Raw genomic sequence first — 13,062 nt, forward strand, 5'->3', positions numbered from 1 at the left:
CTAATCTGTAAAATACTGGACCAACAATTAACTTTGAAAATGTCCATAAATAGGAACCCATATCTCCGAAGGCAGCCCATTCCACCCTTGCACAGCTATAATTATTAGCAAGGTTGTTTTTTTTGTTTTGTTTTGTTTTGTTTTGTTTTGTTTTTGGGGGGGTTGTTCCCCTAATATTCCCTCCAAGTGACTTCCAACTGTTCACCTAGTTCTCTCTGGGTCCAACTAGAATACAGTTAATCCCTTATTTACTAGTTCCCATGCCCTCCCTCCCTCAAACTTTTTCTGGTCTAGTAATACAAAGGTGCTTTAAAACAAGTATGACATGGTTTGGAGTCCCCTCACCATTATATCTGGATCCAGTCTTTCCAAGCCCTTCCTAAGGTGTGCCAGCCAGAACTGAGTACTGCAGCTGTGGTCTAACTAGGCAGACTCCCTTCTTCCTTCTCACCTCCTAGATTCACAGCCCCACTTCAGTCTTACTGTAGAAGGGACCACGTTAAGTATTAGTGTTAATTAAGCACCTTGGAATGAGCAGATGTATAAAATGCCAGGAATTCCAAAGCCACCACAATTTCCATTTTCCTCCCTCTTAATGTCACCTGAGAGCTGCCTGCCTTAGTGAGTATTTATCCTACTCTGGTCAGATCTTATCTGAAGTACTTTATCTCATTAGAAGTCTCAGTTTAGAAAGGCTGAAGATGGGCAGAAAGTCTGTGATCTTTGCCACATGAGTATGGTGAAGGATCTAGGAATGTTTAACCTGAGGAAGAGAAGACAGCTGGGGGAGGGGGGGAGGAAGAGTAGGTAACACTAAGGAAAGGAACATGATGAGAAGGTTCAGGAATTTTCAGGGAATGTCATTTAAAAGAATGATTAAATGCTCTTTTTGACCCCAGAGAGCTAAATTAGATAGGAGATGCATAGAGACAATTTAGATTTGCAGTTGGAGAAAAACAAAAAACAAAAACAAAACCTACCTTCCTAACAAATTCCTTTTCTTTCTGTGATAGTTCCCAGTGGGAAAAAAAGTCCCTTTACTATTACAGATTAGCAACAGTTCTACACTTGTTATAGTCTGAGAAAGTTACTTGGAAGAATTGAGATGATTTGACTTAGAGAAATGGTTATTTCTCTCTTGTATTAATGCCTAATTATTGAATCAGGAATGGGGTTTTTTCTCTTTTCTACTTCTTCATTCAGAAATTAACCAGTGTGGGAAATCTCTCTCAAAAACTTACCCAAACTAAAGAACTAATCAAAAATAATAAAAGAAATTCTAAGTTTAGGCTAATGGATGGATTCCTGCTTATTATAAGGAGAAAATGTGGATTCTCCCTTTTGTCAGATAGGTGATATGGAAACTAATAAGTCTCTTTGACCAAGATGTGGGGGATCCAAGTCACTACCCCCAAAGACTCTCATTTTAATATAACCCACGTCCCATTATAATATTGATTCTCTCAATACTTGTTGACCAGAGTTGATTTTCACCCTCACGTGCATCTCTTCAAAAAAAAAAAAAAACTTTATAAAATTGATGGTTCCACAGTTTCAGTCTCTTGGCTATTGAAGGGACAATGAGCCTGTTTTTGTTGACTGCTTCCTAGATGTAGTCAATAAAACTGATTTTAATTTACCCAGAAATTCTGTCTCTCAGAACTTTTTAAATGTCACATGACTTACTGAGGGTCACATAGCCAGTGTCAGAGGAAAGACTTGAACTCAGGTCTACCTGACCTCAAAGTAGGCTCTCTACTTAGTAGGCCATACTGCCTCTCTCTCTCTCCAAAAATGGAATAGGTCTCCACGGGCACTGAAGTTGCCCCTCAATGGAGATCCTCAAGAGAGTTTGAGTAATTAGTTAGGCAGCACTAGGTGTCTCAGTGGATAGAATGCTGGGCCTGGAGTCAGGAAGACCTGAGTTCAAATCCAGCCTCAGACACCCACTAGCTGTATGACCCTGGGCAAGTTACTTAACCTCTGTTTGCCTTAATCCACTGGAGAAGGGAATGGCAAACTCCTCCAGTATCTTTGCCAAGAAAACCCCATGGATGGCATGGTCCATGGGGTCAAAAAGAGTTGGACACAACTAAAGAACAAGAACAAAATCACTTACCACGTATGTTTCAGTGGAGATCCCTTCCCTGGTATGGATTGGTCTAGGACCTAGCAGTCTCTGACGTCTAGCATTTCTGAAATTCTATGAATGTAAAAGAACAAATCCAGTAATTGGGGAAAGAAACAAGGGAATTGTTTGATCCATCAAGGAGTGAAATTCATTAAACTTTTCCACCCTTAATTCAAGAGTAGCAGTAGGAGCTAAAACAAAGAAGGAACTGATTGCCGAGTTCTTATCCACTTGTTAGGGCCCTTAAAATAATCTCTAAAGCCAGGGCTAAATTCTCCCTTCCCCCTCAGTTGTTTATTTTATAGATTCCAAAGTAACAAAACTGAATTTCTTCAAAACACACAGTATAATCCAGACTTTGCTCTGAGCCAGGCTGACCTCCTCCATCATTAGGGGAAAAGAGAAATGTTTTCAGGTAGGAGTCTCAAAGAGTACCTACATAAGCGAACTACGTGACCTGATTCTGCTTGTGGGAGGAGCTTGGGCACTAAATAAGTTTTCCTAAAGAAAGTGGAAGAAACCTCATCTTTTGATATGTTCACAGTCAGACTGGACAAGACAACAGAGACCATATTAAGGTACCATCTTTCCTTGGCTGCAAATTGGACTAGATCATCACCTTTTCTCCTTGCAACAGAACTTGAGTGATTCATGTTTCTATTGAATATTTTGAGCCTGAAGGAACTCACTTAGACATCTCATTTACACTTCCTCAATTCAATGACCAGTACTCCCTGGCTCCCCTTGCACACAGTAGGCAATTTAATGAATGACTGTTGAAGTGATGATATGGCTGGTGACTTTTCTAAATAAGCAACATTAAACTTTTCAATCTAAGTGTGTAGCCACCCCAGCCAGGAGAGCTAAAACACTGGCCTGGGAGCAAGATGACTTCATTTCCAACAAGTCTGTACACATGTTAATGTAGCTATTAACCCAGTGACTGTGGGCCAACTCATTTAACTCTTCTGATTCTCAGTTCTTTCATCTACAAGATACTAATAATACTTGATTTGACTTACTAGAATCATGGGAATATAATAGCTGAAAGGGACCATTAGAGAAACTTCTTCAGTTTACATGAGGAAACTAAGGTCCAGGTCGTGAAATGACGTGGCCTGGGTCAAAGGTCCCCCACTGCACCCTGGGCCATCTCCAGTTGTCCTGATCCATATCTGGCCATTGGACCCAAATGGCTCCAGAGGAAAAAGTGAGGCTGGTGACTTTGCACAGCCCTCCCTCACTTAAATCCAATTGACTTGCATGTCATGGTGTCATCTCCCTAATGTCATGGTCTTCTTTGAAAATGAAGAGCAAACAGCAAGCAGCAAAGGAGCATGCCAGAACTGGCATTAGAACTGCAATCCCCAGGCTCTGCAACCCAACACAGTTCTACAATATACCCCACTGTCTCCTCACAGAATAGTTGTCGGCAAAATGGTTTAAAAAGCAGGGTAGGGTAAATATATAAATGAGCCATTCTATAAATGAAGCAGCAAGACATAATGTTGAGAGTACTAGGCGCAGCTAGGTGGCCCACTGGATAGAGCACCAGCCCTGGAGTCAGGATTTGAGTTCAAATCCAGTGTCAGACCCATAACACTCACTAGCTGGGTGACTCTGGGCAAGTCACAGAGTTATTGCTGATTAGGGAATTTGCTATACTAGTGAAACCACAGGTCCCATTTCATATATATATATATTTGGATATAGAAATAAAAAAGTTGTTAATAATAAAAATTTTATTTATAGAAATAAAAAAGTTTGTGTGTGTGTGTACAAGTGTGCCTGTGCGTATTCATCTGCCTTGAACCTTATTGGTCCCATGGCTTTTTCCTAGACACTCTCTTAATCCATCCTACTACTGGATTCTTTTAAAAATCATTATTAATCCCATTATTTCCTTCTTCAAGAATATATTCCTACTCCTCATTATCTATACAGTTAGGTTAAAATTCCTTCTTGGTTTTGCTCAAATGGGTCTTCTGACCTCAAATGTAGTCTAAGTCCTCAATTTACAGATAAGGAAATTGCATCCCAGTGAAGAAAAGGGACTTACCCACAGTTACACAGAAAACTACAAGATGATCCAGGACTCAAATAGAGGGCTAATTCTTAGTCAGAGGAGGGGGAAGATGGGAGGGGGAGAAAGAAAGAGGAAGGGCAGGGGGAAAGAGGAGGGGAAGAAAGAGGAGGGGAAAGGGGAAAGAGAGAAGACGGAGGAGGAGGGGCGGAAGAAAAGAGGGTGAGAGGAAAAGGAGGAGGAGGATGAGGAGAAAGGAAAAGTGGAGGAGGAAGAGCAGCATCTGTAAGGAATCTTCACTTAAACTGGTTCTTTCCAATATGCCATTTATTCAGTGGCAGTTTCATATTCAGTTGGGGAAGGGGGCAGGGGAGCTCTCTGAAAATATTTTCTTCATATTTCTAATTATTTAAACTTCTCCAATAAACCAATTTCGTACCTCCCTGTAATTCCTCACACAAGACACTCGATTTCTCCACTCTGGACATTTTCACTGGCTGTCCCAAATATAACTCCTTCCTCTATCACCTCCTGGCTTCCATAGCCTCCTTCAAGTACAACTAAAATCTCATCTTCTCCAAGAAGTCTTTCCAGATCCCCCTTAATTCCAGCTTCCCTCTGTTGATTATCTCCAATTTTTGCTGGATATATCTTGCTTGTAAGCATTATCTCCCCCGCTTGACAATGAGCTCCTGGAGAGGAGGGATGTTTTATTTTCTCATGTGTTTACCTCTTTGTATCCCAGGTGCTTAGCACATAGTAGGTGCTTAATAAATATTGTTGATTGACTCAGGCAAGATAACCCTACTATGGAAGTAGTTAGTCCTAACTCATCAACCAGCCAAACACAAGAGAATTAAATATGTTTTCCTCCTTGTCTTCAACTGTCTTCTTCAATGATGTGCAAAATTAAACTTAAGAATTTGTTCTTGATGACTCCCCTTCCATCTTCAACATCAAACTCTTCTCCTGCTTACAATTCTCAGAGAACCCCACCCCAGGCTCTTTGAACCATCAAGCAAGCAGCAGGCTCACTGAACAGTTGTAAAGGCTTCAGGAACACTCCCGGTGTTTGTTAGTGGGCTCCCACTCCTCATTCACACAGACTGCACATCTGTTCCTTTATCAATTGCTGGCACATAAACCTAGAGTGGTGCCAACAAATGCCATGTGATCTTGTTCACTAATTTTGTCTGTAATTAAATTACGCATTGCTCTCTCCCTTGTTCTCTGCCTGAAACTATTAGACCCCACCCCACCCCCCTACTCCCCACAACCACTATGAGGGTGAGACTCTGTCTGGTTACTGGGCTCTGTAATGAAAACCCCCTATTACCCTGAGCTAAGGTTTTAAATAAGCTAGCCTAGGTCCCACCAAATTTCAAAGAGATGTATTGATTCCAAAAACCAATGTGGCTTACAATTTATGACACTCGAAAAGTTTTCTATGAAAACTAAAGGCCTAAATGAACAAGGATTTAACCAATTCCTCACAGAATGTGCAATATAAAATTTGCATCACTAAACAAACACATAAAGGAGAGTGAGAGAGAGAGAGAGAGAGAAATTGAAATTGAGATTCAACTTCCTCATCTTTGGCAAACCAAGGCAAGACATATTTGAAGAATGCAAACTTGGAAGTTACCTCATCAATAAGTTTATTATTGACCCATACAGATCCTTCAAAAAGGACCTGACAACTTAAAAAATAAATTACAGCAAAATAGAGTTAAAAAAATCTCAAATCTTTATTGACTATGCCCTGCCCTTCATTTTGAAGGAAATGATACAATCTGAAATCTGAACTTCCTTCTCAAGAAGCAGTGTTACGAACAATGACAGAAAACATAGCCTTCAGTGAAAACAAAAAATTCATGTAATTCAGGGAAAAAAAAAATGTGGTGCTTATCTTAAAATTCTCTGAAGGGTTACAGTATCAAATAAAAAACTTCAAGTAGATTTAGTGAAACATTTGTTCACTGTAATGAAAAGTCATATAAACCACTCAAGTTTGAAATTACCCTGATTTTTTTTTTATTTAAACAAAAAAGGTGTGGCTTTCAAAACCAAAATCCATCAGTAACAATAATCACACTCCAATTTGTAAAAAGTGACTGGTTAGACAAACACATAACAGTGACAGTCTTAAACACAGTGAATTCCTTTAAAAAAAAAAAGTTAGAAAACAAGCAGTTAACATGTACTTAGTTCTCCATATCTCATTTGTTGTATAAAAGTAAAGTTCTGCTTTCAAAAATATCTGTTCCCCCCCAGGGCTGCTATAAGAGCTGGTGCTGAAAATAGACAAAAGCACCCAATGGGCAAAATTCAACCACATAAATGTCTTTCCTAAAGACTAGAAAACTCACACTTGTAGGTTCAGAATAAAGTATGCTCCTCAGGTTGTATCTTTGCTACCCGAGTACCAAAAAGTAATTCAGTTAAATGTGGGTGATACTACCAGGGGAAAAAAAAAAGTTGACTACAAAAGAGTTGTAAAGCTGATGTCTGGGGCTCCTGCAAAGGTCATTCTTACATAAGTGGTCTCAACAAAATATTTCCTCAGGTAAGAAAATATAAATTTAACTTTGACTTCATGTTCCAGTAGGGCATCCTCCCCCCCTCTCCCAATGCAAGCTTCCAAAAGAATCCCTAGAATCAAACCCATTTTTCCTTCAAAGAGCATCCACAATTCACAGTACAAAATATTTCTAAAGGATTTTTTAATCCCTTATAAAGGAACAAAAAATACACTTAAATATATGTTTAGAAATTTAAAGTGCCAGGTGAAGTCACTGCTGTGAGGCTTAAATAAAAATTTGTATCCACAACACTGCCACCTGGAGGAAAGTTAATCTGTCAGCTCATTTGTTTCTCTCTTGAACCAAACAGGAAGAGAGGAGGTATGCAACTGCAAAACCATATTGAAGATTCTTAAAAAAGGAAAAAAAAAATCCCCATTGGAAATTTGCCTCTACATATCGTAGCTAAGGAATACCTCATATTCTTTTTATGAATGTTTATGTTAAGCTGGGAAAGGCTTCCATGTTAGGTCTTTTTCCTCCCTGCCTCAGTAACTAATGAGCTCAATTTCTCTCCCAATCGATCTCTGATTTTCCATAAAGGCACTCATAACATATGTTCTGTTGGAGCTCCATTTTCCTTTCACAATGAGTTTCTTTCAATGTTTCTTCATTTTAATTCCCAACATCTATAGTTGGCTCTGCAAGTCACTGCAAGACTTTTATTGAGCTTTCCAGTTAAGGGTGGGGGGGAAGGCTATCAGCAAAAGTTGGCAGAAAATATGTACTCCTGCTTCTTGCTCATTGGTCACTATTCATTAGCCACTTTCCTCCCGAATATAGACAGAAGAAAGGGAAGGAGAGGAAACTCAAATCTGTCAATTCTGCTGCTTGTTAGCAGGCCTAGAGAGGCAACTGAGACTATTGGCTAAAATTAGGTCTCTGGCTCTTTTTGTAATTTTGTTTATCCATGCTTAGCTTGTCCCACCTCCCCGGGTACAAGATTGACTCTGGGTAGAGGAAAGCTGTGATAGGAAGGGGAGAGGGAGGGAGAGAGAAGTAATTGACCAAGGACTTAGACTCTGCCTTCTGACTGAAGTTTCTACTGTAACAACAACGAATTTTGTCATTTCTTTCTAGAAGCTACACATTTGATCTTGACAGGCAAAGGCTAGGTGGTCAGTTACAAATTGACAAAAGTAGATATTGTGAAACTATGTAACTGTTGGTAAATTAGAGAATAAATGCTTAAAAATCACTATATTTCTGAGCTTTCAGGGCCCTCAGAAATCACATCAAACATCAACAAATCAAAGAGGAAACCGAGGTGCAGAGAGGTAAAGTGACGTGCCATAAGGTCACACTGAATTTTCTTAAGCTTCTGTTAAGGGGTCTGGACATTTAAAACTGCAATTTTAACATCAGAATATTTAGTTTATAAGTACACATAAGCAAATAAAAAAATTAAACAAATTATAAGCCAGGCTGTGACTAAGATAAATATGGATGCTAAAGGGTTACTATATTTTCCTGCCCAAGCTATCAAATCTGATTTTACTCCAAATTCAAGAGAATACAGCTTTCTGTACCCTTAAATAATTTTATAGTAAATCAGATGATCACTATGAGTGCTTGAGCACTATAGATTCACTATAGACCCTTTTCAGTAAAAAACAAAACTGAACCCAATCCTTTGTGGCAATATTCTCCAGAGCAGCATTAGCAATGCCAATACTTCTGAGCCAAGCTAGCTGCATCCTAAAATTAAGTGTACAAATCATTTTGGGACAGAACAAGCTTTTCAATTGGCAGTTTGTGAGATGGGGAAAAAAAAAAAGCTTCATCCTGAACCGAGCAGTAGCTCATTAGCAAATATGAGAAATAACTGTTCACTCCATTGTCTGTTTCCCACAGATGCTGGGCTAAACCCATAAACAACCCCATTTGCCCCTTATGAGATCAGTAACAGTATTTCTCTATTTCTGTTTTAAGTACTCACAAGGTGACTTCTATTTATGACTGATAGAGGAAGAGAGAGAGGGAGGGAGATAGGGAAGGGGGGAAGAGGAGAGAGAGAGATTCTGAAAGAACTTGTTTTCTTAAGCAGTGAGGAGACCACTGTGAGCTAGGGAGGATAGTCAACACTGATTTAATTATATTAAGTGTTGATTTCAAAACAAAAGCATTTTATTATGGAAATAAAGCTCAAGCCAAGTAGATTTTCACTAGTCTAGTGAATGGGAAGTGGCCAGGAAGAGAAGTCATTCACAGAACGAACAATTAACAAAAATTAATCATGAAAAAATAAGGGGGTAGTGGTGCAGACTAACCTCACTAGATATGAAAAGGGAAAAAAGCAATCCTGACTGATTAATTAGCAATGCTGCTTTGGTAGTCGATACTGAGAAAGGTAGCACCCCAGGTCTCCCTCCCATCTCCTCTGTTCAGCAGAGGAACAGAGCCGAGCAAGTTTAATTAGATCAGTGACACAAAGGACCATTCCCTCTGCCTCCAGGTTTCTTTTAGTAACAAATAGCTCAGCTCTAGTGCATACAGCAGCACCCAGAGAAACAAAGCCCAACCTTAATTGAATCCTTCCCCAAGCCATGCCCCCGACAATGATTTACTTGTAACCTGGGAGGAAGGAGGAGCCGAAAGAGAACAGGAAGAGGGACATCTTCTAAGACCCGCGCTCCCATCATCCAACTACTTGTGGTAACTGCTCACTGAAAGGGGGAGGAGGGAAAAAGGGAGAGGGGCGGGGATAGCCTTTGTCTGTTTTCCAGCAGTTTACACAATCATTTGTTACACTTATTACAGCACAAATGGGTCTGGGTCTGCAGCTCTCAGATCTTCCCACTGCTTCCCCGGCCTGGCTCCCCAGGAATCCCCACGAAATTAATCACTCATCTTCCCCCAATCCACATGCGGCGCTCTGGGGGGAGTGGGGGTGGGGGTGGGGAAAGAAATCTGCAGCCCTTCGAGCCTTCCTCCCCTGGAGCCCCAGCAAACTCTCACTTAGCCTTTGTCTTAGTAACCCGCAGGAACGTGCTCAGAGCCAGAAAGGTGAGGGAGAGAAGAATGCCTCAGTAGACACAAGCCTTAACTTTCTTCCTACTCCATGAGTGCAAGAAGAATGGGTCTACTCCAGAACACCACCGTGTACCCCACACCTCCTAAACCTTTAACGAACTAATTCCTGAAGTAGATGGGAAAGAAGGGGAGAGAGGTGAAGAAGGGAAATCTCTTGATCATCATCTTCCTCCCACCCCTCCCTCCACAATGCACAAAGGACTGACTTTCTTGGCTAGTCCTCAGACTCCTACTTGCCACTTTCTAAGTTTCTGAGCTTTAGTACGGTCTCACTGCGCTCTAGCCTCCCATGAGCATACTCCCCTTTCCAAAAAGGCTGGAAACCCCAATGGGGACCAGAGGTGAAGAAAGGAACCAGGAGAGCCGCAAGGCAGCTGTGAACAGCTCAATTTCCCAGCTGCAATCCACATCAGTGTGCCGCCTGCGAGTGATGCTGTGAGGGAGGAGGAGTCGGTGGCAAAGTAGGGAGCTCGACAGGCTCAATAGTAGTCCGGGTGGGCTCCCCATCCCCTTCCTCGGGGTCCACAGGGTGCAGGTGGGTGGCTAGTTCCTGCAGCACAGCGGCGCGCCCAATCTGATCATTTCGTCGCTTCTCCATGATTAGGTCCTCCAGGCTCTGAAACTCCAGCGTGTGGCTGCGCTGGGCCGAGAGCTGGATCTGCAGCCGGTAGGGCTGCTTGCCGATCCGCAGCTCCCCGCCAATCTTGAACTCCCGCTTGCCATAGCGGCACCAGGCGGCGAAGCTCTCCGAGTTGCGCCAGCTCAGCTCCCGCTCCTTGGCGCCCACCTGCGCCAGCGCGTTGCGCACCACAGTGCTAGGGCTGAGGGGCTTGTAGCGGTACAGCTCGTTCACCACCCTGCCCCGACGGCCCTGGCTGGCGTCCGTCAGGAAGCTGTTACTCACCTCCAGTCGGTGCAAATGCACCACCTGGAAGTCACCTACATACACCGCCCAGTGTGGGTACTGGGCCTGGGAAACAAACTCCACTAAGTCCCCTGGCTTGCACTTGTTCAGTAGATTCTCCGGGCTGTAAGTGCTCAGCGCAGCCGGCCCCGAGGAGAAGCTCTTCTGATAGATGCACTCGTCCCGGTAGTACACTGAACATTCCACCTCGTAGAGACGGGGATCGTAAGGCTGTTGTGGAGCTGGCAGCGACGTCTGCAGCTGCTCCTCGGGCAGATCCTGTAAATCCCCTGCGTCTTGCCCGGGCCCCTGCTGCTGCTCCATCTCTTCGTCGTCATTGGAAAATATATAAGAAACTCCAATTCGGGGACCATCGTCCCGGTCCAAGCCCGTGGGATCCGCTGTGGGAACTTCCTTGTAACTTAGGTGGGTCAGTTTCTCCACTTGGTTGCCCATCACGCTGAAAATGGACAAGCAGGGGGAGTGGGGGTGGGAGGGTGAAAAGAGGAAGAAAATGAAACCATTATTTCCGAGACTGACTCCCTTTGAAGAGGGCACAGTGAAGGGGGTGAAAAGCAGGAACAGATAGGCTTTCAAAAACGTGATCTCCCCCCCCCATGGTACTTGCAGTTATTCTAAGGAAAGAAAAAAGGGGGGAGTTACAAGCTTAGAGCACAGCTCTTCTCTCCACCTGTAGGGTACTTATGAGAACCCGCAACTCCACCTCTAAGGTGGCAGCAGCCCTGGGGCAACAGCACATTGCATCAGCTCAGGCCCCGGCTGCTGGCGCCCTCTCTACCTGCCACCGAACCAGCGCAGGGGCTTGTAAGGGGGGGAGGGGACGATCACGAAAAAAAGTTTTTGCCCACCTCCCGATACCCCTCGACTCTCCCAGCTGAGCCCACCGCCAAAAGCTGGTAAAGAACCATCCCCTTCAATCCTAGGAGCTGGGAAATGGAGAGTAAAACCCGCCCAGGTGAGCGAGGAGGCTCACCTGCTGAACTTCTCCTTCCCTCCGCCTGCCCCTCCCCCGCCCACTCGAGTTACCTGCGGAAACTTACCCGGCTTGGGGGAGGGGGAGAGAGGTAAGGGGCTGAAGGGAAGCAGCCCCCGCCACAATCCGAGACTTCTAAGGCAAGTTTCCCGGAGTCAGAGCCGCAGTTTCCTTCCCGGCGCCGATCGCGGGGATTGGCAAGGGAGAGCAAAGCATGTCTTCACCCCCAGGCTGGCGTAGATCACCTACGGACTTGGGTAACGGTGGTATCTATGCCTACCGCCTCCCTTTCCCTCTTCTCTCTTCTTCCTCCTTTCCTCTTGCCTTCTTTCCGCCCTCCCCTCTCAGCCGTGGAGGATGAGCGAATGGAAAGAGACCGGCTCAAGGTGCAGAAGAAAGACAGCAGCAGAAGCAGCAGCTCCAAGCTAGCTCAGCAAGCAACAAGCACCGAAGCTAGGGAGAGAAGAGATTGTAGATCCGGCTCTGGCCTCCCCCCAGTGAGAGCGCTGCCTCTAGCATTTAAAGAGACAGCGCCTCGATCGGTCTCCCTAGCCTTAGCCTCTCCCACACTGCGCATAGCTCAGATCCCCTCCCCCGTCCCAGCAAGCCTGGGGCGATTGGGCTCTTCCCTGCATCCGCGCCCCCGCCTAGACCCAGGTTTACTTCAACTTGGTAAATAATAAACCGCCTGGCTGCCACTTTCTGACCAGGTGCACGTGGGCAGTCTCGGTTGTGTAATTCATTCCTTCTTATTCTCGTCTTGGTTCGGGCACCAAAGCGAAAGGACTGCTAGGCTGTCTCTTGACCGGTTCCCTCTTTTTTTGTCTGTAGCTTTAAGACGAAGTTGGGAGGCAGCGGCCACCTGCCCGAATAGAAATTGGAGTTTTGCATCGGGCTCCCTGCTCCCAACCTTGCCTGGACTACTAAGGCCGGAGCGGAAAGGTGGTTTTTTTTTTTTGGTTTTGTTTTGTTTTGTTTTCCCCAAGGAAGTTTATTTACGTGGATTTCACTTGGGTGTGGTTTAGGTCACTCCAAATAAACGGCTATAAATACTTAATAAGATTATTGCAGATCCTAAGGGAGCGGTCCCGAATTGCTGCTTTGCGTTTGTTTACAACCGGGCGCTGATCTAAGACCTGGCTGGGGGGCTGGGGCTGAGGATGGGGATGGGGTTGGGAATGGGAACGAAGATGGGGAGGGGTGCCACTATAGGAAAGCAAAGAGAGTAAATACTGTGCTGGAAGAACAATTAGTCATGGCCTGGCCCCCACCAGCCGCTCTGAATGTGTTGTGTGTCCCCCTTGTGGTTGGTACAAAGTTAATTTCAGCAGGTGACTATTATAAAGCTTACTATTTTCCAAGTGTCCTCTATGAGTGGAGATACCAAAACAGCAT

At 44.0% G+C, this 13,062-nt stretch overlaps 1 protein-coding gene across 1 annotated transcript; it reads right to left on the bottom strand.

The window, feature by feature from the left end:
* Nucleotides 1–5,878: 5,878 nt before the first annotated feature.
* FAM84B (family with sequence similarity 84 member B) lies at nt 5,879–12,236 on the bottom strand. The gene is made up of 2 exons (XM_027845563.1): nt 11,735–12,236; nt 5,879–11,133 (listed from the first exon to the last, which is right to left on the bottom strand). Exon 2 carries the CDS (start codon nt 11,127–11,129, stop codon nt 10,179–10,181), a length of 951 nt encoding a protein of 316 aa, XP_027701364.1. The 5' UTR covers nt 11,130–11,133; nt 11,735–12,236; the 3' UTR covers nt 5,879–10,178.
* Nucleotides 12,237–13,062: the final 826 nt, after the last annotated feature.

The sequence above is a fragment of the Vombatus ursinus genome, unplaced genomic scaffold (genome assembly GCF_900497805.2).
Source record: "Vombatus ursinus unplaced genomic scaffold, bare-nosed wombat genome assembly UNPS02014973.1, whole genome shotgun sequence".
NCBI lineage: Eukaryota > Metazoa > Chordata > Mammalia > Diprotodontia > Vombatidae > Vombatus > Vombatus ursinus.